General features: G+C 39.6%; 1 protein-coding gene across 1 annotated transcript in view; it reads right to left on the reverse strand.

The window, feature by feature from the left end:
• The window catches only part of GMDS (GDP-mannose 4,6-dehydratase), a 425,091-nt gene that overhangs the window by 46,492 nt on the left and 351,190 nt on the right, over window positions 1–27,409 (reverse strand). Inside the window, exon 9 of the mRNA XM_061346622.1 lies at window positions 26,483–26,579. Coding sequence (XP_061202606.1) covers window positions 26,483–26,579 — 97 coding nt within the window. The remainder of the gene's footprint in view (window positions 1–26,482; window positions 26,580–27,409) is intronic.

Below are 27,409 nucleotides of genomic sequence, written 5' to 3' on the forward strand. Positions count from 1 at the left end.
CATACCATTTCTCCAGCAGTCAAGATCACTTTGAACTCTGAGCCTTTCCTCCCAGACTGGTGTCAGGTAGTTTTCTGTCCACTAATCCCATCTAACACTCTTCAGATTCAGCAAATATGCTGCCTATCCCATCACTCTGAAAATAGTAGAGAGACTTTTGTAAAAGCCTATTTGAAACTTGCTTGTAGACTGAAACTCTATACAAAGGCAGAGTATTGCTTAAATATTTCTTTGTATAGATCTATTTTAAGATGATACAACTTCTTCAGTAAATCCTCTTCCAACCTACACCCTACCCTAATCACAAATGAGTCAGGATGCCACTTAGTCAACCAAAAAAAGATTCTGGCAAAAAGAAACAGGATTTATTTTTTCTGGATGGAGAACATTCCTATGCAGGGTAGAAAGCTAAGTCAACAAAATGGTACAAAAGCCCAGTGCTTGCCCACAGCTATCCTTTATATGCAGACAATTGACACCAGGGTGTGATTCTTGGGAATGGCCCACTGGATTTGGCTCCCAGCCGAGCCTAATAAGGTACAAACACCATTCACTCACCCCATCTTCCAGAGCAGCGTACAAACAAGCAAAGCTTCACAGATTCTCTCTTGCCACAATCACTTCCTTTCAGACAACTGTCCCACTTTGCTCTCATAACAGGTATACCATGCAGACTTGAGACATACAATTCAAAGCCAAAAAGAAAGTAATGAGTTGAGCACTGAAGATCTCTTTCCATGCTTATTGTGGATAATGACAGGGTACCCACTTACCTGACTGAGTAGTTCACAGGGCCCTGTAAAGCTAGATTTCATTTTTTAATTGCAATCTAAATGGAAAGAACAAAGCTGGTTGTGTGTTAAGAACAGCTTGAACTCCACTGAAGCAATTAGAAATAGTATGTTGCAAGAGAAAAAGCAAAATCCAAGCACAGGTTCCTTTCTAGCAGCAAACTGTGTAAGTCATGAGAATCCTTGGGGTTTTATGGTTTCCAGTACTCTTTATAATGATTTATTCAATTGGAATTTAAAGATAATGGAGACCTATTATTTCAATTGCTGAAAATCATGGAAAAGAAATTAAAAGAATAGGTTGAATTTCTTTTTCTTTATATTGATCAGTCTAAGGCAGAGTCTTTCAAAGTTGCTTCCAACATTCAGTGCCTTTCAAGTCTTCGTGTGTGTGTGTGTGTCTGTAAAAATAAGCATTTATTTTCAAACCAATTAAAATGTATTGTAGGATTATATTATTGGGAGCTGAGGCCTATCTGGGGCCACAGAGAATTTATTCGCACAGAGTGTCATTTTACCATAAAGGAAAATAATTTGAATTTAACTACAATACTTCCTGTATGTCCCTTCATATGTCACATTACCTTTGACTGTTTTCATACCAGGAGTTCTTTACATGAAGACATTCTTTACTTTTGTTTTGTGTGATGCCAAATACATTGCCAGTACTTAAAATAAATAGCAGTAATACAGGCTCATTATCATGCAATTTAAGCCCTGGCAATCTATACTTGATCCAGGAAAGCCAGTTTTTTTCTGACACTATCTGTGCTATCTGGGGAGGGACTGTGCTAATACCTTCCATGTGTGTTAAAACAGCCCTTGCTAAGAAGGTTTTCATGCTGGCTCTGAATCCGATTTCACATACCCTGCTTCACACTGATGTAACCGTTTTCTTCAGTACAGTCACACTTCATACAGGGCCTTCTCCCAGTGACCCTCCAAGAGCCAGGGTGAAAATGTGAACCATTGTTTCTTGGGCCAAAGTGAACAAAGATTACATGACTTTAATTTTAAATATTTTTTTTAATAATAGATGCTGCAGCTTTGTGATTACTTTCCAAACACTGGTTTCATACTTCCCCTGAGGCCTCAAGAAGCTTGCCATTTTTCTATTATTCCACTTCCCACCCAGTGCATTGGTAATTTAGGCAAATTTTGCCTTTGTGGTATTTAATTTAAACTGGAAATGGGTCTGTGCTGTGTAGATTTTGCTGGAGCACAAATGTGTTTGCAGGAAAACAGTCTTTACAGTGCTTTGGGTGCCCTGAAGCCACAGACTACTGAGACAGGAAATCACAAAATTAACTTGATGATCAAGCTAGAGACAGCAGCATCTATGTGCCATGGGATTCACGGAATTCTAAGTAAAAGGCAAAGGCAACGGAAATGGATTAAAATACAAAAATCTGCCAAATCAAAAGAAATCTGTCCCATGCCGCTCTGTTCACATGCACATATCAAACTTATACAGATAAACATATTCTCTTCGATATATAAACAAAAAGGAATGATATAAGTACAAATAAGTTTTCGAATTCTCACGGAAAAGAACTGCATTCTGAAATGATTCATATTACCTTGTGGTGTGACAAGGTATTATTTAATAGTAGTATAAAGTGATATATGCTATGAAGGGGCTATGCTCACAAGAAAAGCTTCTTTTCGAGTCAGTTGCATGCATTACATCCCTCGTGGCCAGTGGCCACATGTGAATGTTATTTGTGTATGTACTCTGAAACAAAATAATGGGGGGTAGACAAAGAGATGTTCCTCCCACACCCTGCATGCCAGAATCTCGTTTCCTATCCTCAGCTGGTGCTCAAGAGTCTGACTCCAGCAATAACAGTCTCCCACTGAGATTAAAGCACTGGCAAACACAGCTTATCTTGGTTAATGTATACTTAAGTTTTGTGTGTATTATACATACATATATTTACATATACAGGCACACACGCACGTATGTATATATCTTTTTCTCCCTCTACTGATACACATATTGTGTTTATATACATTTATAAATATGATATGTAAGAAATCATTTGCAGAGAAGAGAGTCCCTGGATGGAAAAAACACTAGTAGATCTGAGCCCGAGCAGATATGAAATTTGACTTCAGCAGCTGCCCCCTGTTCCTGTGTAACTCTATGGACCCAACTGCTCTTGAAGATCTCTGGCTCCCTGCCATGGGGAATGCTGGTCTCCGCTCCTCTTGTAGACCTGTGGCTCCCACTTGGCTGATCCTGGCTGTTCTTGTCAGTACTGTTTGCTCTTCTGCTTCATGCAAACTGTGCTGAGGCTGTCATAAAGCCCAAAAGGCTCAGAGACATATGGCAATCAAAGCAACAGAGAGCATTGCTGTGGGATCGTCAAGAAACTTTACCTGAAGTACACAAGACAAGCCCTGAAGATGTTGCTTGGTTATTAGTTTGTTCAGCATTTCTTGAGGCATTACAATATTTACCAAATTTCTCCATAGGGACAATCATGTTGGTAAATGTGGTTCACTTGATGATCCTCTTTAAGCTTAAATTAACCTGCCAGACTAGACATGAGAAAGTGATCCAAATTTTGTGGATCATAAATTGTTTCATGGACTGTGACCAGTAGAAGATTTAGTGGGACATGATTAACTCTTACTTACTCCAGGGTAAAGCAATAATGCTCATAGAAAAATAATAAAACACCTCTGCTAGTGAATGATAACTCATTAGGAGAATAAAGATATAGGAACATATGCCTATGCATGTATAATGGTCAGCAGTGGTGGTTTTGTACTTCAGATTTGTGTGGTATCTGTTGATTACCAGAGCAAACGAATTTCCCCTAAACCTAAATGGATCTCTACAATGTGTGCACACTGGTGTTTAGAAGATACAAACCAACCAGAAACCTTCATACAAGAGAAATGCAAAACCTGCCAATTCTTACTATTGCATCATTTTGGCACAGAAAAAGGTAAGGATGGGATGTCCATAAATAAAAGCTGATATTTTAAACCTACTGAAAAACTTGGGTATAAATATATACCAGTGAGTCAGAAAAGTGAGATGGAAGTAGGTGGAGTTTGATCATGCCCTGTTTTAGGTGGATACAAATCAGATGGAAGCAGGGAAGTTAGAGCCTTTAAGTGCCTGAAATTCCAAGACCCTAAATTGCAGACCTGTAAAGCAGTAAGCCAAAGAAACCAAGCTAATATACCTGCTGGAAAGAGAAATAGCATACAGCAAGAATACTTCTAAGCTAGGATCAGCAAAGGTTGAAAAATGAAAAGTTGTGAAGGATGCACAAAAGAGGAAATACTATGTAAAGGTACACAGAAAGGGAGAAAAAGATTATGGAAAGCAATTGCTGTGTAACACCAACAAGTGCAATTCAGGTCAATAAAACAGGTGAAGTTCTTCTGATTTTACACAATGCAACTAGAATACTTGGGGGTAAATATCTGTACATGAAGCACTTCTGTGACAAAGTATCAGCAAAATATTTTTGGTATCTGAAATACCTACATATGCATAATATATTTCAGTAAGAAGCAGTCACATAGTCTGAGAACATTTAAAATGAACAGCATCAGATGTATTGGTATAAAACAAGAAAACCAAAGGAGGAAAACCTCAAGCCCAAGCACATTATACTCTTGAAATGGTTTATTTTCAGCAGTGTGTCACTGTGCTCCTAGTTTCTTTAAATGTTTCCCTGAGCTCAGACACTAAGGGAAGCATCATTCTACTCAACCAACCATTTCAATCTGAGAACAGTATATTCACTTCAGTGGATATGTGTTGGCTTAAGCACAGACCAAAGTTTGCTTCTGGAAATGCATTTCTGAATGAAACCTGTGTTGTCACAATGATCCTCACCACTCATGAAAATTCCCAATTCCAGCACCTCGTGCTAATTCATATTTTCAACAGCATTTATATGTCTATGAGCTCATTTTCTGTGGGGCTCTGAAATCTAAACTTGGCCTAATGTACATTACTTTTCTTCATTGAAAGGTTTGTCAAGCACTGGAACAGGCTGCCCAGGGAAGTGGTTGAGTCATGATTCCTGGAGGTATTTAAAAGATGTGTAGATGTGTCACTTCAGGACATGGTTTAGTGGTGGATTTAACAGTGTTAGGTTAATGGGTGGACTCAATCGTCTTAAGGGTCCTTTCCAACTAAACGAGTCCATAATTCTACTTCTTTGAGACATTCAGGGACAGACTTTCTGAGGGTGTAACCTGAGCAGCTCCTTGACTAATACAGCTTTCTGTGATGAGCACCAGCAAAGATGCCCTCCTCACATCCACTGAATGGATTGGTTCTCTTCCACCTTATCATACAAAAGATTTTCTCCATTAGTCTACAAAGATTAACAACTATGACAAAACTTTGCTACTGATAATTTTTCAGTCTGTTCATGTTACCACGTCAATCCAGCTGCAAAAGGGGACCCTTAAGCTGTCAAGTCTCAGTCCTCATCAACCTTGCCCCTTACAAGCCTACAGCTCTTCCATCCTTTGGAATGCCCGCAACCTACTTTGAGCTCAGCAAAGATGCTCATGTAGAGACGTACTGCCAAGTTAACCTATGAAGTAATTTCTTTACACAGCTTTCCACAGGGTTTCTTTAAGGTTCTTATTCTTCAAGTGATAAAGTGAAGCTGCCAAGGAGAAAGGTCACACTATTGAAAATCCCAGCAAAGATATAGGAAAGATTAATGGCTTGCATACATGGAAATGGAATGGCAAGCTTGGCACTTAGAAGCAGGCAGATTTGGTTGTACCTTCTGAAGGCTGGAGGTGTATTAAATACAGTCTGCCTCAATCTGATCTGAATTTATCAACACACTACAATTCAAGTAAAGAATAGCTTTAACTTTTATTTTTGAGATTTGTGTTACCCTTGAACAGCATTTCACTCCAGGCTGAAAATGTGGACAGATGCCCCTCAAACACTACCATTTTACACTGATTACTTAATTTATTTCATTCTGAGAACTGGAAATCAAACTATTAGCACATTTAGAGAAATAACTGGATTAAAGCAGAAAGGGCCAGCAGGGTGAAAATTCTCTATTCTTTAAGTAAATCTTAGTGACAAAAGCAGAATGTGTGAAAGGCATTTAATGCTGCTCCTTCAGTGCAGCTGAGCCATATGAAAGAAAAATTTCAATTTTACCATGGGCATTGTGCCACCAGAAGGGATTGAGAAATGAAGTTTAGCTAACTAATAAGTTAGGGCTCTCCAGTTTTTGACTGAAAAGCTGCTGCTTAGTTAAAGATAGCGGTTATTCTCCCAGGACTGCAGAGATGAACACCTCATGAAATGAATTAGTGACATTCTTATGGTTTGATTTCTAATGATCTGTAAAATTTTAAACCTGATCCCAGTTCCTACATCTTAGTTTTTGTGCCAGATTTACCAGACAGGAAAATATTATTCTGCTGGGATTTTTCAAGGAATTTTCTGCATCTACAGATGCTGAGAACATGTTCCTTAAGGATCAAATAATAGCTATACTGCTCTCCTCCTTGCCCTCAAAACCACTTTTCACCTTTGCAGTCTATAGTGCTGTACCACTCAGTAGCCAATGGCTTTTGAAGGACAGGAGTAGAGGTAAAAGTATGCCAGCTTTTTCCATTAAACCACCCATATAGAAACCCTATTTCTCTCTTCTCGTTCCTCTCTTGGCATCAACAACAACCTTCCCTTTTTGCTACTTCTTCTCAGTGCTTAATCCATCATTGGAAAATGCTGTCTCCACAGAATAGGAGCAACTTAATTGGTATTCCATGTGATTCCTGCTTGGAACTTAGTGTCACTGCTTTGACTGCCACTTCCCTGGGATTGCTTTGCCCCAGAGAGAAATAAGAACATGCAGTGGAAAGGTGCAGCTCAGCATCCATCTCTGCAGTCCAGAACTCAAAGACAAGAGCCTTGGTACAGAAAGTGTGAAAAGCAGTGGCTAAGTCTCTGTAGCTGTGGCCATCTCTATAATCCCATAGCTACTTTGGATCCCAAATACTCTAGTCTGACTCCTCTGCATCATTCAAAAAGAGGAAAAAAATATTTGTAATAAATATGGAACAAATTGATGTCTAAACTCTTGTAAGGAGAGAACACCCAATACACCCAAGTGACACTCTAACATTTGTGCAACTGGGAGGAGGCATAAAGCGTTTAATGACAAGGTTTACAAAACTTGCTCAGCCTGTGGATATTTTCCAGGAAGAGAAGCTCTGAATGGGCTATGTCAACAAATCTATCTCAAATCCTTATGCCTGCCTTTAAATCTGCACTGAAAAACAAGTCAGAGAAGGTACAGCAATTAATACCGGCTAAAGATGCTCAGATTTCTTCAAAAATTGATTGCACTTACTTATTTGTACATAAGGTGATACTTAAATGCTACTCTCCGTATAATAGAGAATTGCTACAGAGTGGTAGTCAGGCTGACTTTTGAGTCAAACATGCCCATCTGAAAATAATACAAAAAACTAGCTAAAGGTTAATCCTGATAACAACATTTTGCCTCCTCAAGGCAGACATGATGTTATAAATGTAAAATTTCCAAGTTTTGTGGGGTGTGGGGGATTCCTTCAAACTGACGCATCCCTTCCCTTGGGCATTGTCAAATCTTAAACTGAACTGAGGAGCCAACACTACTCTTCCTACACTAGGCAGACTCAAAAGAGAGAAGATTCTGCTGGAAATATCTATGTGAAGCTTTGCTAATAAAGTGTGTTTTCTCAACAAGAAATGACACTATTTGATTGGTCTCAGACAAGTAAACAAATTATTAACTCTTATTATTTCAGATTTTGGACATGACAGCAATCACAGCTTTGATAATCAAACTCTTTTGCATTTTGGAGCTTTTAGCTTGGGGAGCCCCACGAAATGCATAATAAAATATCCTGGAGCCCATAGAGGAAATTCAGTACAGCAAATACCTGGAGCAAAGATTATAATCTATTTCCCCTCCACAGAGTCAACAAGACTAAAGACTGCCCACTTGATTGTGTCTCTTTCCTCAGGGTGAGCCATAGATGCAAGTCAAAGTTACTTGCTTGACAGAAAACACAGGAAGAAAGGCAAAAAAAAAAAGAAGCCTGAATTTACAGTCTGGATGGGTCAGGCCTGGTGGCAGATGTGGTGGTCTGGTGGTATATATGGCATTTCTAACTGTCTGATTTAGCGCGTGTTGAGGCTAAAAGCGTAGAGCCTGGACCTCTTTCTCAGCAAGTCAAATTATGCTCAACCACATAGCCACACTGCCCCATCTGTGACCTCTTCTCAATCTGTAACGACCCACCCTCTCAGTGAAAGACAGTTAATTGCATCTCCATGATAATTTATCCTGAAGACTGCTTGTAAGTAGAGGCTATCAATTGTGTTGAAGTATGACTGCTGCTTTTTGTGTTCCAGATTACTATCCACCAAGGATTTCCTAACGCTGTTGGACTCTAGCCCATATATGCAAAGACAATCTGAAGTGTTAAATGAGATGCTTGAATTGTAGCTCTTGCTACGGCCAATGCAGATTATTTCCACTGAGGAAACCACCCCCTTTCTTAATTACAGGGAGGTGTTCTACATGCTCACTTTACCGCCAATGTTTGTATCGCACACGAAGATAGCTGTGAACTGACAAATGTAAAGTAAGAATTAAAAAGCTTCCAAGACTGCAAAGAACATGGTAACTTAATAAAAACTTATTTAAGAAGCCAAGCATAAAGTATGTTATGTTACACCAAACCTAGATCAAGCATTTAGGACTGAATACACAGAGAACTTTAAAGTCACAAAAAGGTTCTTCATTTGAAAATCTTGCTGAAGCAATAATTATTGTTGTGCTTTCCCAAAGTACATTTTTATTTTGGAGAACCATTACCCCTTTCATCTCAAAATGCAAGTAACTTGGACACTGAAAAACTTCCATCAATTTAACTCTGAAAGTATGCAATGACTCTTCTCACCTGTCTGCACAAATGTCACATTTCTCCAGGCCAAGGCCAGAATTGTCACTGAGTACACGTATGACTTTTTACTTGTACAGTTCTGTGTCACCAGAGTAGAATTTGTTATTCTCAGCTCAGAGCACCCCCAAATAAAACACCAGCATTTAATCTGAAGGAAACTAAATTAGGAAATCAGCAACAGTTAGTTGCCACCTTAGTCACTGTTGAAGGCAGTCATTCTTGGGCAAGGTTACTTGCAGTAAATACACTGTTTTCCTTTATCATGTCAACAATGCCCATTAGTCAGTATTAGCTAATTTGGAAAACCAAGGTCACTTCTGACATTGCTGATATTATGGACCTTTGAATCAGATAAGACTGGTGAAATAAAATACTTGTTTTCCACAGATGAAAATTTACAGCTAAAGTAAGCTTTCACTCAGTGTCTCCGTCCTTCTGGCTGTGGGGGAGTATTTATACCACAACCCTGCTGAACTGCAGACCTTTTCATAGTGCTCCAGCTTTGCTGGCAAGCATTTCAACCCTAAGGGCCAAGACACCAACCACCCCTTCCTTCCTCTGTGAGTAACCCTGGAGGGCATGCCTCTCTCACAAATTCCACCCTAAAGCAGAAGGCAAGATCCCAGGGATCTGTCTGTAGCTCTAAGGTTCAGTGTCCCTCTAAGACTCTAAAACTGGGATGATTACTGTCAGCTACGATTGTGGAACTGAGTCTGGGAGTGAATTAAGCATGGTATCACTTGCTTTTTTTTGCTTTAAAGCTGATTTTTTATTGGCCACCCCACTGAAAACCCTCACTAAGGGGCATAAAACATTTTGCTGAGAGCATTCACTCTCCAGGCAGTGGGATCCCTTTTGTGAAAATACACTATGCAAATTAAACCTGGGCTCCACTGAAGGCTGTGGCTAGAATTTCAGCCTCCACCTGACTGATTATTTCCATACTTACCTCTTTGGCCTCTGTAGGCTGCAAGGTGGTCTATGTCAGAGCCAGCACCATAGTACATGAAAATCAATTTCACCTCAAGAACCAGTGGCTTCATTTGTAGCGTATGTCAAGAGATTTGTTTCACAGCCCACAACTCAAAACCATGCCAATTCAACATCTTTTCCTAAGAGGATGTACACCATTTGTAAGGCTAACTTCTTGTTCTCCACTAACAATAATTCCCAAGGCTCTTATTTCACCAACCTTTCGGTGCACTGACTTGGCAAAGATTACAAGTGGGAAGGGTAAATAATGGGATGTACTTAATTCAAAATGCCAAAGTCCAAATATCTTTGTATCCGGGTTATAACTCATGGAATCATCAAACATTTCCTAGATCTGCTCTGCTACAGCACAGATACCGATCGCTTTGTCATTTTTGAGCATAAAACCAAAGAAACCAGGTAGGAAAAATCAGTACTAACAGCTATGATATATTCAACACTCACCATTATTTATTGTTGTTTATCTTTTCTATTGCTGAAGCTATTGCTGCTTAGCATCTTTTTTAGTGTTCCACTCATTAGCCTATTTCCATAAACAGAGGTATTTATTTTTAATAGTGCTCCTTATTAAAATTCCCTTATAAAATTCTACAGTTTTCGACACTAACAGTCCCTAGTGCTTTGTTTTACAGAAGTGTTAGGATGGAGCTCTGGGAAATTACTCAATAGCATTGGAGTACAGGAGCTGTTAACCTATGGCTCTGAATCAGCAAAGCTATAAATATACCCTAACACATTATTTAATTAAAAGAATGGTGAGCTTCCAAACATCTGTGCTTCTTGAGATAGCCTTCTTCAAATACACCCACACAGGGACTTTAGAGATGGGTAATGGAAATACATATCAGAAATAGAGAACCAAGTAGAAATATTCACACTATTGGGAATTCTGGCAGGGGAAAAAAAACATTTCCTTCAATAAAAAGCAAAAGATTTTGTTTTTCTTTCTGTGTAGTAAACAGCAGATTTTTATAGGTGCTTGCAGTCTGCTTTGAAGCTGTGTGAAATACCTTGTCAAACAAATCTGAGAAAGTACCGATTTGGCTGTGAAGTTCCGTAATTTTCTGTTTGTAATATTGTTCGGGGCTAAGCATAAGAAACTGTACAAGATACAGACTTTGTAGTTCTTAAGAGAGTGTAAGAAACACTTTCCAAAAGGCACTGACGGAGTTCTCATGAACCCCTTTTTCCTTTTTTATGACTTCTCAGCAACTCAACTGGTTGCAGATCGCTCTGTAGAGCCGTCCCTCCAGCTGGTGTTTGCCTCATGACAGAGTTACACATGGATTACAACTCCCAGCAGTCACTGAGCACTGTTTAAATGGGGTTTAAACAGAGAAGAGAAAGAAAGAAAGCACATGTATGTGCGCAGCACATGCATCTCATCAAGAATGAACACAAAATCAAGTTCTGTTTCACTTACTAATATCTGAGAAGAAAAAAAAAGATCAAAAAGTTGGCCTCTCTCACCTTTTTTTTGCCTTTAGAGTACTTCCAGGCATGTGCTTTTTTTGCCTTTGTTCTGGATAAGCATAACCTGGGATTCTTGGGGATCTTTTTGAAAAGAATCTCCTAGAATAAAACCTAAAGTTCTGTTTCTGTAGAAAAAACAAGAAAACACTTGCATGTTCAACTAGCTGGGCAGCAACAGCAGGGAGCAGCAGTAGATGCTAGGGAATAACAGGAGCAAGGAATTTGTCTTCTGGGGCAAGAGTCCCATATTTATTTTAGGAAAAAAGAAGTTTTAAGTAATGCAGAAATATTTTAGCTCTGATGAGATGTAATTGAGTAAAAATTCAATGTCTAAATTTGAAAAGATAGAACTGAGTGATAACAATTGTGGGGAAAGAGGAAGGAAAATACTAGAATAACTAATGATGATCTAGGAAGATGGGTGATTAGATGATCACAGCACAGAGTTAAGTGGAAGGTTAGGGAGAATAATAATGTATGGTAACAATGTATCTCAATAAAGAGGTATAGTCACCCACACTCAAGGACATGGTAAGAAAAACCAGGACAGGAGAGAAGCCTCAACCCTGCAAAAATACAGTATGCTCTATATAAAACATGTGCCACTAGCAGAATTAAGCCGATACCTGAGCCTTCCCTCAAGTAGTTTAATAATAACAATAAGCTTCTCCTGTAAAGCCTATTTTAATGTAGAACTTTAGGAAGGTCACAACGTAAATGAAAATGAGTTCCCAACCTCTGTATACAAAACTTTGAGTCTTTAGCATCAGAAAGCGTATATAACTCACCCAAGGGGACACAGCAAGTAAGTGACATAAAGCCATCTTATCCTTAACCCTGAATTTTTTATTTTTAGTAGGAAAATTACAGGATAGGTCTATTTGGATCTATTAGATACTTAACTGCATCTTTTTGAAAGAAGAAAAAGACAGGCGGCATACTACCTATATAAGGGCTAGATGAAACCACATCTCCTATATTTTAGTAATTTTGAATATAAAATGCTTCTTTTTAAAGTCACCACCAGGAATGTTTGTGGATACTTTGCAACTGCTGAAAATGTGCACTGGTTTTAAATTCGTAGTAACGCAGTTACCAGTATAACACTTGTAAGATACAGCCAACAAGCCACTATGTCATATTTTCCGCAGGAAGGTAAATAACATTTTTTCCGCATGAAGATAAAACGCATAAAATTGGCTAATGAGCTGATAGTGGAGACCTGAGTGCCAGATATTCTCATTTTCTTTGGATCTTCCTTTAACTGCAGACACACAAGAGCTTTATATTTAAAAAATGTGTCAGAACAAATATGTGAGCTTACAGTTGCAGATCATTAATTTGAAGCTCTAAAGCAAAGAAAAAAGGCCTAAAATTTCAGAACAGGCTTCCATTGATCCACTGAAGAGTGGTAAGTACTAAGAAACGTACTGTAAAACATTTAAAGATGGTATCCAAGGAGTTTCCAGTAAGAGGATGAGCTCCCTGGGTCTCAGGGCACTGAAAAGCTGTCTTGATACCCAGCCAGTGCTAGGTTTGGTATGCTTGCTTCAGCTGTTGCATGCAGGTGGAAGTCTGCATTTATGGGTCAGAATCTTAACAGGTGTAATAAATGTTTTCGCACATATGTCTCTAAAATCTTTGCAAAGTTATAACAGTAATTATTACAGTTAGTGTCTAAAACTCTCTTCCATCATCAATGATCTTCCTGTTATAGCTGTGCTGCAAACCAGGACCAAAAGAAACTTTCCTGCACAAAAAGTTCATAGTCTAAGGCCATGTTGCACATTACTAGCTAACAGCATGAAGCCATACTGCTACCATGACAAACACAGAGTTTTATATGAACTCATTTTCCTTGCTTTTGCTGCACTGAAGCACTTCAAACTCTTGTGACTAGATTTTTTTCCTTTACTCAACCTAACTCATTAGGTCAAGTTGCATGCACATGCCCTGAGCACATGAGGCAGAGCACAAATAAATAGAGATACAGGGCAATGTGAGAAGACAACAACAAACAGTGGTCATCAGGATGCGTAAGAAGTCATAGCACACCACTAGTATAGTGATTTTTGAGGGCAACAAGAGTTTTCAGGAGGGATCTGAAATTACAAAAAGAGGAAGCTGCTTTCATTGCAGCAGCATCAATAGGATGCTTTGTGGAGGAGGCAAAACCCAAGCAACAAAACAGTACGCTCATAAGCTCCCTTTCTCCAAAGCATCACCTTATTAGGCAAAATAAAAATTAATTTGGGGGGATGAGAACAAACCAAAGCAAAACAATATCGGGGACATAAGCAGATATTTTTCAGCATGCCTGGAACTTACTTTTGGAGGGAGCCACCTCTATATCTATGCCTAAGGCCATCTGAATGTGTGAGTCTCAAGGCTTTATGTATTTTTATTTTTTTTTTAAGAAGCCAAAACTTGCAGCTGAAATGTACTTGAGTTGACACAAAAGCAATACAGGAACTGTTTATCAAACAAGAATATTAGTCCTTTTCACAGTTCTAGGCTTAACTGTACAAGTGTTTCTGGAAATGTTTAATAGAACAAAAGTATGTGAAAAATAAAAAAGAAAAAACTTCAGGCCCAGCTGATGTGATTATTATTATTTTTTTTTTAATAATCGGTTTTATGTTGTCTAAATCCCTAAAGTCAGTGTCTGGACTCTGTCTGGAGACTTCCCAAAAATCACTGCTTGTCAACAGCATTTCCACAGAAACAAGTCCGTTTACCTCCACCAGTGCATTGTCAAGTAATCTCTTCCCATTTGAATTACAGTTTAAATTGGTATCCTTACAGAAAAGTCTAACCCTCCCTCTCCTTATCCAGGAATCTCTTTAATATATAAAGGCCATGCTAAAATAATTTATATCAACAGAATGCCTTTCTTCAAAGTGCCTCTCTACAGAGATCACTGTAAATGCTTAGACAGTATTTAATATGAGAATGCCAAAATTTGTCTAGTTGATATCAATAAATGAAAGGGAAATTAAAAAAGTTCTAATTGCATATTCATCCACTGTGAATCCTGGTCCAAAATGACCATCTTCCTGAAGAGGAGCTTGATACAAAGTTTATTGTTCTGCCTCAAGAAGCTACTGATGGCTTTTGGAAGAGGGACATGGGTGTGGTACAGCTGATAAAGCATGTCAAGAAACAGTCTTTTGACAGGTTACACAGAATCTCTTAGAAACCCTTAACCAGTGTTTGACGGCATTCTTGATATGTCTTCTGAAGTTTTGTCCACTGGCAACTGCAAACAGTGTCAAGCTGGAGTCTCAGCAGTTAAAAAAGAAACTGGAAGACTAGAGGGACAACGCAACTTCTCTAGGCTTTACAGCAAAAAATGTAGTCAGTAACAAGGAGGAAGTTGATACACAAACCAAGGATGCCTTCACATCTAAGGCATTAGGCTCTTTCTGCCCCTAGCAGTCACTGCCATTCATTGGTGTGCAGACAATGAGTTATTAATAGCATCCCTCCAGTCAATGCACACATGCCTTCACCACTTTCCTCTTATTACCACAAATGGGACAATTCTTGGCAGTTCCATACAAAAGCAACAGCGACTCCAACCACTTGTCACATTTCTAAATGGTCCCTGCTAGCTCAAAGTCCTGGTAAGTCACAGAATCATAGAACGAGTTGGAAAGGACCTTAAGGTCACCTAGTTCCAATGCCCCTGCCATGGGCCTGGATACTTCCCACTAGACCAGCTTGCCCAATGCCCTGACTAACCTGGCCTTGGACACTGCCAGGGATGGAGTCATACCCAGATACATGAATGTCAGCTACCTATATTGTCCCAGTGCTGTAAACCTTCCAGTCAGCTGTATGTATGTCAATGTACAAAACACCCATGATGAAACCTGGCATATAATGGTGATACTCACAAAAAACATGGTAAGTACATCAACTTCTATGTACCTACACAAAGTTTCTCCAAGTTTTCCCCCTTCTTCCTCTGAAAGTGAATCACTGCTGATGTAGCTGCTTGATGCAGATGTTTGAATCCAGGGTACTCTCAGTCATAGTAAGCTATGCTATCAAGGGTATCAAAGATAATTGTTCCAGGCATTAGTCTGGAGTAGGAAATCCTTCACAAAGCCATATTCAAGAATTTAATTAAGTCAATCATGTTGTGTGGTTTGTTTTTTTTTTTTAAACTCCATTCAGCAGTAAAGCCAAAGTAGAACTAATTGCGGTTGCTAATACTAGAAGGCAAAAATAAGAATACTTCTTGTGAGCTTTCCAGCACACAAACTGCCTGTCATCCATCACAAACTCCCTTTGGCTGTTCTTCAAGTGCACATAAGTCTTTGCTGTTGTGAGTCTTTACTGTTGTGAATAATGAACTTTCCCGTATTTCTGTTTTTACTCCTGTGTCCACCTTCCCCTTGCATTCGTTATGCCGCTCAGCTATTGAATTATTATAGAGGTGGGTGGTTTACCTTTAGGGCTAGTCAGATTTTAATCATGCCAACTTTTTGTTTACAGTGCCTGAGCCACCTGATTCTTCTGGGATTCACTTCATCCGTCAAGATTAATTTTGGTCTTTATTTTAAGCCTAGAAGCCATCCAGAAGGCATCTAACAAATATGTGAAATACAGTGATAATACCAACAAGCAACCTGGGGAGAAGACAGAGAAAGAAAGGTCAGGAAAAACACCTAAATACTAACTTGGATACTGATCTGCAAGCCCTTTCAGCCAACTGTGTGTAAGATAAAAGACTGTAGTAACCTCATAGGATTAGCACTACAGAAGTGAGGAGCGAATGTCACAACATGTGATCAGTGGTGACACTGCAGTATAAGAAGAGGCCCCAGTAGGCTTTGTTTCATAGCTATGAAAACAGTGCACAGAGCAAACTTGGCCCTATCACTCACCTGAGCTCTTCCTAAAACTTCACATTTCCTCTGGTTCCAATTTCACCTTCATAACCTCCTTTTTAATCTCCCCCAACACATGGAAACAGAAACTAAGATCAAGAGGGAAATGCTGCCAAAGATTAGAGGTTTGGAAATTTACAACTGTTATCTAAGGGAAAACTACAGTGGGAGCCAATTGCTTTAGTCAGAAGTCTTTGTTATTGTAAAGAAGCTTTAATATACGTTTTTGCTTTCTAAATCAGACGGTGGAAGTGTAGTATATTTTGGGCCAAGCAGAATTAAAAATAAAAACAAAAGCAATTCAACTCCTAGTCATCCAATCTGGAAATTTGTACAACTAAGGTCTGCAGAGCACTAACGCGGTGACAGATGTAGTGAATTATAAACATGAACTTTACTTTCACAGATTACTGTAAAAAAAACAGGCAGGCATCATATTTTAAAACACATCTTTTTGTTTTCATTATTGCTAATCCACCTTTCCCCTTACAGCTATTCAATACAAAGCATGACTGCAAAGTCACACCAGTTCAGCAGTTTGAAGGAAGGAAAAAAAGGCAAGAGTGTTTTCAAGAATTACAGAACAGTGTTCCAGAAGAAAACCTGATTTAAAAACTCATTCCTGTTCAGCAGTCAAGTGGTCTGTTTTGAATTTTAATGGCTATCTATAGCACTGAGATTTCTGTGTCATTGCATACAGAAAAATCTGACAAGGAATGGTGCTGTCTTACTCCACTCCTAACCACAACCCAGTAGATAAAGTCTGAAGTCACAAGTCAGCTGAGAGCTCTACTAAGACTATTAAAATGTACTGGCAAAGCTGGAAGGAAGAAATTCAAATGAGGCTAGGTTAGAGGTTTCAAAGGGATGAGTGACTGATCCTGTTTTATGTTATGCCAGACAATGCTAATAGTTTAAACACTAGCTCTGTCAAGTGAGAAATAGATGTATTATCGTCTGTGAATTATTAAAATTGACTTCACCTACTCACCTTTAGAATTTTCTGGCTGAAAGGAAAAAAACCTAAGAAAAAAAAAAAAAAGCCTTGCAAAGGAGCATGCACTTAATCTATTACTAATGTCTTCTTGAGTCCTGTTAATATTTTTCATATTGTCTGCTTTGGTGAGCTCAGACACTATATGTGAGGAATGAGCAAAAATTCCAGCTTATCCTAGGTATAAAGCTCTTTAATGTTTAAGTCTTCTCTGCCCTGCAGATAATTACTGTCTCCTCTTTCACCCATTGAGCTGGGACATCAGACAATTTGGGAAGCATCCAAGATGGGCATGAAGAACCATTTCCTGGTTCATGTCAAGTACTGTAGATCCTTATGCCACAAACATAATTTTCTAGGGTTTTATTCAGTAACAAAAAAAAAACCCAACCAAAACCCAATAAACCCAAGCAACTTCTAAAAGTTGTTTAGACCTAAAACGCTCAGTTTTCCCTGCAACTCAACCATACAAGGTCTCCTTGAATACTATGGAAGTATTAAGGATATTAAAAATAATTAATAATGCAAAATGCTTTCAAGCTCTGATAAGCTCAGAATCATTGCTACAAGCTCTTAGTGTCACGCAAAAATGAGACATGAAGATAAGGATGGTGGTTGAGTACTCATCAACATTATCATCCCAGGGAGCAACAATAACAAAGGTCCCACCTCTTCATGCCTCCATCATGAAGCTGTTAATGATGACTCTAAAGGTGATAGAGGGGAAAGGTGAAGGCTTATTTATTTTTTAAACAACCACTTCCAAACCTTCACTTCCTTTCAACCATTTGCCTCATTGAGAGAAATTGTAAATGGTGAAGGACAGACATATGAGTCTGAAAAAATCCTCTTGTGGATTTTATGGGGGAGGCAGAAGACCTCTAAGGTCAATCTAAGAGAAAGCCTGACTACCCCTGAAAAAAATTTAAAAGCCACCTTTTTTTTCATTTTTTTATTTTTTTCCCCCTTTTTTTTTGAGTAGAATAGTTTTGGACTTTTTTTTGTTCATAGGTAAAGTTAAAACATTCCACATTTTCTAGGAGAATAAATTTCAAATAACTAAAGAACTAAAAGAAGAAAGTGAAAGAAACCTACTGTCAATTTTGGACTGTGAAACACTTGAAAAACATGAAATGTAATCTTTTGGAGACAAACCCCCAAACCCATCTGCTTCCTCAGAACTGGCTACCTTTGCATTTCTCCTAGCCTGGTCCATATGGTCCTTTCACACTGCCCTGGGACGTCTCTCAGAGGGACAAATTCATTCACTCTGATAATGCCTTCAGCAGCACCAAAGTAACACTGATAAATACTTTGTAGGAGGCGGCACAGGATTTTGAGAATCAGTGGCTTGAAGTACCACCTTTCAAGCAGGAAAAAGTATCAGGTGTCATGGCATACTCAGGCTCAAGACAGTTATGCTCCAGCATACCAGTGACTGGAAGAGCTCATGCTGAAAAGGCTAATGTCAAGGCATCTGTTGATCCAAACTCAGCAGCACATGAACACACTGTGGCTGTCATCTTCCTTTGTGCACCCACTCACCCATAAAATAAAACACAAACAGCTGAAGGCAGGCAAGCTCTTGTGAAGGCTGGAGAAATTAGACAGGAGTCTAGCCCTTAATGCCAGATTTGTTGAAGGAAACCTCACCTCTGTCTCATATCCTCTGTATTCAAAAGCCATTTTTATTTTCGTATAAATCATGTCATTTAAGGTTCTGTGCTGCCATTCTAAAATCATTGCAAGAGTTGAGTTGGCACACCACACTTAAAAGAAAAGGTTACAACGAGGTGGGAAACAGTCAAAATGTGAACAATATTGTTAACGTATTCCTTGACTTTTAAAATCCCATTGTAAAATAAAATAAACAGCTTCTGAAAGGGAGACGGATCTTCAGACATGCTCCCACTTTTGAATGTGAACCAGCAATCAGGTCTGCAAGTGACCTCAACCACCTCTGACTCCAAGGTCTTCAGAAATCCCTGGTGCGAACAGTTTCATGCTGAGCCACGCTGTCACAATTCCAGTCTCACTGGGCACTCCAAAGTGTGGTCTGAGCCACACAGATCAGCTCTTTTGAATGTCTGATCTTGTGTAGGAATGGGAAATAGGCTGTAGGCAGTGGAGACCACTGGCAGGAGGGAAAACTTGGCAGTAGTGACAAATGGGTCTTTGGTGTTGCTTGAGCCTGGACTTCTGTCATGGCTTTTGCCTGCTCCAGGCTTTATCCCACCCCCATAACTTCTTTTCACAGGCTTTGCATTTCCTACCACATCTGCTGGAGCCCAGGGAGTGTTTGTATGGGACAGGCATAGGACAGCCAGTGATAAAAAAACAACGGATGGCCCAGATGAGGGTGTGACAACAGAAAGAGATAACAAGGAGGAGGAGGAGGCCAAATGGCAGGCCAAGAGAAGAGGGAGGCAAGAGGATAAGAGGTGAGATGAAGAGAGACCTGTGCATGAATAAACATGAGTAAGTGAAGAGGGGGCAGCAAGACCCCCCACTGCCAAGAAGGCAACAGAGAATTAAGGGCAGGAAACGTCACTGCAGGAGCAGTTGATTAAAACTACAAACTGCATGAACTTGGTTGAATTCCCTTCCTGCAGAGCCACACTAAGAGAACCTGGTTAAAGAAATTGTCTTGAGCTATTTCAGCATCTCTGCTTCTGAGTACTGTGCCCATGTATGATGGGGCAGGCAAACAAGAATAATCAGCTGGCACAAATGTCTGACCATCTCAGTTCCCATCACAGATGAATTGCTTTACTTCATATTAAGATGCAGCAATGCACGTAAGCACACTCTTAGCTCCGAGTAAGGAAACTGTCCCTATTAACTATTCATGCCCTTGAAGTGAAGCACTTGCTTGGATGCTTGGCTGAATCAGGGCCTAATTAAGGAGGTAAACAGCCTCCTATCCTCATTTACCTCTGCCTCAGCCTTAATCCTCCAGTCACCTAAGTTTAATTTAAAAATCTGTTTTCAGGAGTTGAGCCTGGATCTGTCACATCCAAGATTGCTACTAATTGCTATGTGTCAACAGCATTTAGAAAAATGAGCAATGAATTAAATCCACCAACCTTTCTGCCTGGATGACAGCTTTATCTTTACACCTTAGCTTTTCAAGAGGGTTGCAATCTCTTTACCCACCCAGAGTGGAAAATTGCATTGCCCAAAGTCAGTAAGAGATTTCTTCAGATAATCCCAACATTTCTGAAGAAAAACCACTGATCTTGTAAATGAACATATGGTGCAACACCCAGGGTGCAAAAGCACGCCAACTCAGACCCCAGGAGGTGAGGACACCCTCTTCCTCTGGCTAGTCTTGTCAGATAGTTGTGGTATTAGGGGATTAGAAAGCAGACTCGGAGAAACAGGCTGCTGTTCTCAGAAAGATCAATGAAGATGTGAAGGTCACAGATGACACATGGCTGGTTTCAAAACCTCAGGAATGACAGCAGCGAAAGAGGTGGTGAAGGAGGAAGGGGAACAGAGCCAGCTGTAGAAGTTGCCAGAGAAATATTTTGTTGGAGGCACAGCAGAGGAGGAGCAGGATGACGCAAAGAGAAGCAACTGAGTAAGGCACAGCATATGAGGACTGCAAACAGTGGTGTCCAGAGGGATTCTTTTACTGGCTGAGGCTGTCTAATACTGATGCAATGAGCTAGTTATGAAGCAAAAAATCAGAAACCAGTGTGGGAGTGTTGAAGGGGCACATATTAGGTATCTGATTCCACAAGAAAGGAGGTAAGCTAGGCCTCCTGCTAAGAGTCTGTTAAGAGGATTAAACAAGACAGTGAGCAAGACTGAACATAAGCCTGCTGAAGATTCTCATGTTTAGTGACATATTGAGAGGAAAAACCTAATAGCAGAAAAAATTATCATACTATCCTCTAAGGAATAACTAAGATGAACTAAATGAGGGTGAGATAAAAAAAGTAGAAAGCTACCTGTGGAGGGATGGTTGTGTCCATTAGGAATGGCAGCAAAGTACAAAGTCATCAGGCTTCCCTCCTAACTTTGTCACTGCCTCATGATCTCACTCAAACAGCATATTCTGTCTGCTCTGCTCTGCCATATATGTGTTTCAGAAGCAGAAACACAGTAATACTGTTTAAAAAAAAACAAAACATTTCTCACATGCTTGTTGAGAAACATTTAAAGTATGTTAAGTGCTCAGTGCTTTGTCAATGCTACACAAAGACGAGTTACTACTAATCATTATTTTACTTGGCTGAATTTGCTATGTATGTTTTCAGAAATACCTCTAAAATGCCTGATACGTAAGGCCTTAACTAAAACAAACAAAATCTACAGCAGATTTTATTAGCAAGAGGGACAAATAAAAGGAAGAGGGTGGCAAAGCAATGCAGAGAGAATGTTGGGTTTAAAGTAGGGAAAGAAACATTTTGGCTGACACAGCAGCAAAGTCAGCTTGGAGAAGAACTAAGGACAACAGAGGTAATCATTTACCAAGGCAGTAGTTTTAAGATGCTGACATATATTTTCAGACCAAGGAGGAAAAAAAAAACCAAACCAGATAAGACTGTCAGAATTATGACAACTTCTTCAGCTGACTGCTAGTGAGGAAAGTTGACAGGAAAGGCATCTGAAGATTATTCTTCCTCAAATGCTCCCATTTAATTTTCAGGAGTATTAATACAGGCCACATATTGACACTGATGAGCAAAAAGATTCTTGAGGAAGGGAAGCACATGTTTCCTCGTGCAGACATCTGAACAGCATACAGTCACAGGCGGCTCTGAACTTAAAAGTAGGAAATGAAGCTTGTATGAAAATTAAAGTGGAAGTGTGCGGCATTGAGGGTTTTGTGACCATGGTTTCGTTAGACTCTAAATGCTCTTTAGGCCAGGAACACTTAGAGGAATTCAGAAATGTTTTTGACTTTAAGAAAGCTGACTTTGGGAGAATGTGATATGCCCCAAGGAATTTTAGCTGGAATCCTACGAAACATGGGAAACATAGAGCTGAATTTTTAAAAAACATCTGAAGAGACTAAAATTTAAAGCCATCCTTCTTAATTCCAAGGCGAAAAAGGGTAACTGAGGCAAATTCAGTAAAGTGCAGGTTGTGAGGATATAAGGACGAAGTTCTGTACTGTAAGGGTGGTGAGGCACTGAAATGGGCTGCCCAGGGAGCTTGTGAATGCTTCATACCTGGTGGTGTTCAAGGCCAGGCTGGACAGAGCCTTGGGTGATGTGATTTAGTGTGAGGTGTCCCTGCCCATGGCAGGGGGCTTGGAACTAGGTGATCTTAAGGTCCTTTCCAACCCTAACTATTCTATGATTCTTAAGTAAAGATGTAAAGTTTAGTGTAGGTGTCACATAGAAAATTTGAGAAATGTCATCTTCATCTCTCTCTCTCTCTCTCTCTCTCTCTCTCTCTCTCTCCATCTGTGTAGATAATTTCGATACAATTATCTGTAGATATAAATATCTGTAGATACTTCAGATACAATAAACAATAATTTGAAAAGCAAAAAACCTATGTGGGAGGGATACAGAACTTCTCAGGAGTTAGAAAGAGCACTTTTAAAGAAATGATTCCAGGAGGAATAAGTAATTTTTTTACATTGTCACACATTTTTCCTCCTAACCATTACATGGGATTTAATTTATATCAGTGCTAGAAAGACCTGGGAGAAAAATGTTTAATTGCTTAAGGCATATAACAAAAGGAAGAAGAAGTTAGCATACCCTTTTTTCTTTGAAGAATAATAAGAGGCCAGATGAAGGCTTAAATATTAGCATCACATTCTGACGGAGTTTCCAGGGCTTGCTTAAAGGAAGGAAATTTGCATTGATGTATGTACATCCTCAGAGTTACAGCCACACCAGCCCACAGCAAATGTGATGCATGAATAAAACCTGCAGTTCCTATCCTAGGCAAGCTGTATGACAACTACAGAAACAGGTGGGAAGCAAGGGGAAGAATTCTCTGCAACATATGCAGAGCTTTAGATTCAGAGAAAAAACAGTATTTAGGTATGGTTGAAAGAATTTTTTGTTCCTTTTAAAAAGTAACATAAACTTCTAACTGAGAGATATATACATCTTAAATTCTTTGGTGATAAGACAGATCAGTGAGACCTGGAGTTAATCTTCATTGTTGCAGGAAAGGACAATGCAATGAAGCAAGTTCCTGTAGAACTGTTAGCTTAATATCTACATGCAAAAATAATAGAGGTAATTTTACTCAAACACCTTAACAGGCAAAATTTGATTAGAAGCAATTGTGCAATTCTTAGAGGGAAATTTCTGCATACAAATGAATAGCAATTATCTTGTTGAAAGATAAGAAAATGAAAGATGGGCCCTAATTCTCCAAAAATTACCCAACTTCAGGGGTTGAGAGACCTGGTATTTCCGACATCCTGTGCTGCAGGGCTGCTTCTTTCCAACTGATTGAGATGTCTCATTGAATTTCAGTTTTAACTTTTAAAAGAAATTTAAAATTAATTCTCATGTAATTTATTGTAAATACCAAATAGATTATTTAAATCCAAGTATAGATAAGTAGCCTACCTACAATATGAATGTTCTGATTGCACCAAAAATAGAAAAGAGTAGTGAGATGATTTCTGAAGTATCTACATTTTACAGGTGATTAAACTGTAGTAGAAACTTATCTTTCTGTACTGAGGGCAGCAAATGAGTATAAAGTATGACCTTACTAGCCATGTGCTAAAAAAGGCTGCACAATGTATGAAAGCATCTTTCACACTGTATCAAGTTCAGTAGTTTGCTTTTTAGGAAACTTGTCATGAAGCTTCTGTGAGAAACTGTTGATTATAAGGAAGACAGAAGTAATAATTTCTCCCCAGTCCTTGCAGCAGGCTAGAGTCTCCAAATACAATTAAAAAAGGGTCAGAAAAGATTTTGATAAGAATTCAATAGAAGCTGAAAGAAATAGTACCGATTGGCTTGCACTTGGCAAGATGCAAGGAGGGAAGGAGAGAGAAATGCATTAGAAGCATTAACAGGAACAATTCCCAAGACCAGTAACTATCAGGGGGCCCCAAGGCAGTCAAAAGTAGAATGAAGAGATTCAGAGTCAAGGCATGCAAAGGGTCTACTTAGCTAGACCAGAAGATAGTCTCACATTTCAAGGTTTCTTCTTCAGTACAGCTAAGCTTTTCAATGGGAGGCCTTGACCCTAGGGATCACTAACTGAACAAAACAAATGTGTTTTCAAATAAATGTATTGGCACTGTCAGAACTGACTGTACACAAGATTAGATGATATTTATTTTCACTTTTCAGAATACCATGTTTACTTTTAGAGAGACAGACAGACAGACAGGCAGAAACGTTTCCAAAGAAGACATGAGTATCTGAACATCAGATTTTCTGTGTTAGCCGAGATTCAACAGCAGAATTCCTGCTAACTGATCTGGCTAAGCCTCCTTCCAAAATGTCAGCCTGAGGTTTTCCTGCCTTCAGGGGTCTTGGTGAGGGTGGTGGGAGGGGATGCATGCTGTGAGTCTGTTTCAGTTCTCTCATTGCTTTTCCTCGCTTTCTTGGAATGGATTGGATTTTGATCTGGTATTTTGGAATTGCACAGATGTGATTCCCTGACTGAAACACACTGAAGTTTGCCTGCCTTTGGAATTGAAGGAGGAAAGGAATGAGGGAAAGGAATTAAAAACAGAATTAAAAAAAAAAAAAAAAAGTGATTCTGGTTACCCATCCTGAGATACTTTAAAAAGGAAACTTTTATTGCAGCAAGTAGATGCCACATCTTTTCACAGAGGAATTTGCTCACAGTTCATCTGCATGTTTCTTGAGACAAAGGTACTTATAACCCCGTTTTGTGCTTCTACCTGGATCATGCTTGAGCAGCTTCATGGCCTTCTTGGGTTCCAAAGGATCCAAGTAGGGACTGTGTTAAACACAAAGCAAGATAGGGGTAACGAAAGACAGAGATGGAGCCCAAGGGAAGGTGGTCTATGACAGACCAGATAATTTCAGATAAACATCAGATTCACTATTTCAGCTGAAAATGTCTCAGCACATGAATAAGGTGCAACTACAGTGAGGGTTTCAGAAGAGCTATGTACTACCCATGAATTTTGAGGAGTGAATATGTACTCGTTAGTAAGAGGTATGACAAAGCAGGAAAGTGGGTCTCACAAAGCACAGACTTGTTGGGTCAAGTGTCCTTTTCCTGTTTGGCAAGTCCTTTTGTCTCTGTGTCCTCCTTATCATCCTGACACCTCACCAAAGGCAGAATGATGGACAGCTCTTAATGACTTCCTAGTGTTTGATTCTGATACAGGGCCCAGCCCTTTTATGCATAACATAAAAGTCTATTCCCCCCCTTGAATTTCCACCTTAGAACCCATGTCCACTTCCACACATGCAACTCTCCACTCCCACCCTGCAATCTGTGTCAAGACAAACGTGTTCTTGTCACACCTTGCTCGAATCAGGCAGCTGAAGCCAGTACTTCTGAATAGACAAACTGACAGCCAATGCTATGCCAGCAGCCAGTGCGACTGGTATCCCCCACCCCAGGAGATGAGAACATCCTTTCCTGGGCACACCCACTCCCACAGGGTACAACTGGGGCTATTGTTCCCCGTGTCCAGAAACCAGGCCCTGTCCTGTGTCCTGCATCATCTCTGTGCACTGCTACCATCCTGCCTGACTTGGAATTACGAGTGTATGTTTTATTTTTTTTGTTTTGGTGGGTTTTATTGGGTTTTTTTGGTTGTTTTTTTTTTTTCCTCTCCCAGCACGATCATTAACATCTGAGCACAGGGGTCAGTGGTTTGGTCCTGCCGGCAAAGCACCCAAGAAAACAAAGCACATGTGCATTTCTAAAATGGGTAGCCACAGCTATAAAGACCGAAGCTGAACAGCGGATACTCACGATATGGAGTTGAAAAACACTGTCATGAAGACACAGACACTTTAAAAACCAAGCCTATTAGTACCCATCTTCCTCGCTTTCCCTTTTTGCAGATGGAGGTGAGATGACCACATATCCATTCGAGACCAGAAGGAACAAGAAGTTGCTTTACACTTTTTTTCCCCAGAAGATGACGTTTCACCCCCCTAAGAATCCCCTCTGCCGTTCAGAGAGGGTGACTGAAGCAGTCATGTCTCTGTGACAGGGCAAACCAGCTCTGCCTGGGCAGTGCTGCCTGCCCGCCTGCCTGTTCCCAGGGAGCTGGCTGTGAGGAGGCCAACAAGCAGGCTAATTTAGAGCTTTAAAAGCTGGCAGCAGGAGCGCAATTAAGCCGTTTTCACAGACTGCTGGCCAAATGCAGCAATTTATTGGCTGAGTGATTGGATTATTCATTTGCAAAGCTGAGAGAGGCATTTTCTTACCACTTCAGTTGGCCTGTAGTACTTGTGATTGACTGTCACATGAATCTTGCCAGTCTCTTTGCATCGTCCTACTTCATTTTCATTCTTCCCTTCCCACCTGTAAAGAAGATAAACATTTAATGAACCCATAATTACTTTAGTGCTCTGATCTTACCAACATTTGGCCTGCTTTCATTTACTTGAGGCTGGTGTCAACTCTCCCTGCAGGACAGTCTAAACTCATTAGCTATAGGAACAAAGGCAGAGTTTAGACTTGAATGGAGCAACAATGGCTTTTGAAGTCTCTTTGTTTTGGTTTTTGATTCAGTGGAAGATCTCAAATGCAGGACTTCCAAATTAAATACATAATGTTAGGGGAAAATAAAATGTCCTGATTTCAAATGTCTCATGTATCTGCAAATAAATATGACAGTGAGGATTTTCATTTCTGGATTGGTTCAAAGTTGTTTTCTTAAAATATTTTTAATTCTTATACTTTGGCCAATACTTTCAGGAACTCTTTAATCTGTTAATTTTATGGACATGAAGCTGTGTTTGAACACCATTAAGCTGCATAATTTAATTTGTGCTTAACTAGGAAAACCAAAACAAAACCAGTTCTTGAGTTTTCAGTTCTAGCTCAACATGGCACTTCACATACCTGTACTGTAAACAGTACTTACTACCTGTGATCTGAAAGCCAGCTACTTTGTTCAAACTAGTTTAATATGTGTTGAATGGCCTGCAATTTGCTGTCATTTATGTGATCTATTTTGTTAGCAACTGTCCTGGTCTAACATTTTGGGAGCAGCAGAAGAGGAGCAGTTTGGTGGGTAACTAGCTCTGCCTTTGGTGAGGCCAGCCTGCAGCCTGGAAGCCTGAGGACAATGCTTCCTTTTAAAACAAATAGTTCAGATGACACATGTAGGGATGTACATGTGTGCATCA

This window comes from Neopsephotus bourkii, unplaced genomic scaffold (assembly GCF_033783945.1).
Source record: "Neopsephotus bourkii isolate Nb327-2 ecotype Australia unplaced genomic scaffold, CSIRO-AGI_Nbou_v1 NB_272, whole genome shotgun sequence".
NCBI classification, from domain to species: Eukaryota; Metazoa; Chordata; class Aves; order Psittaciformes; family Psittacidae; genus Neopsephotus; species Neopsephotus bourkii.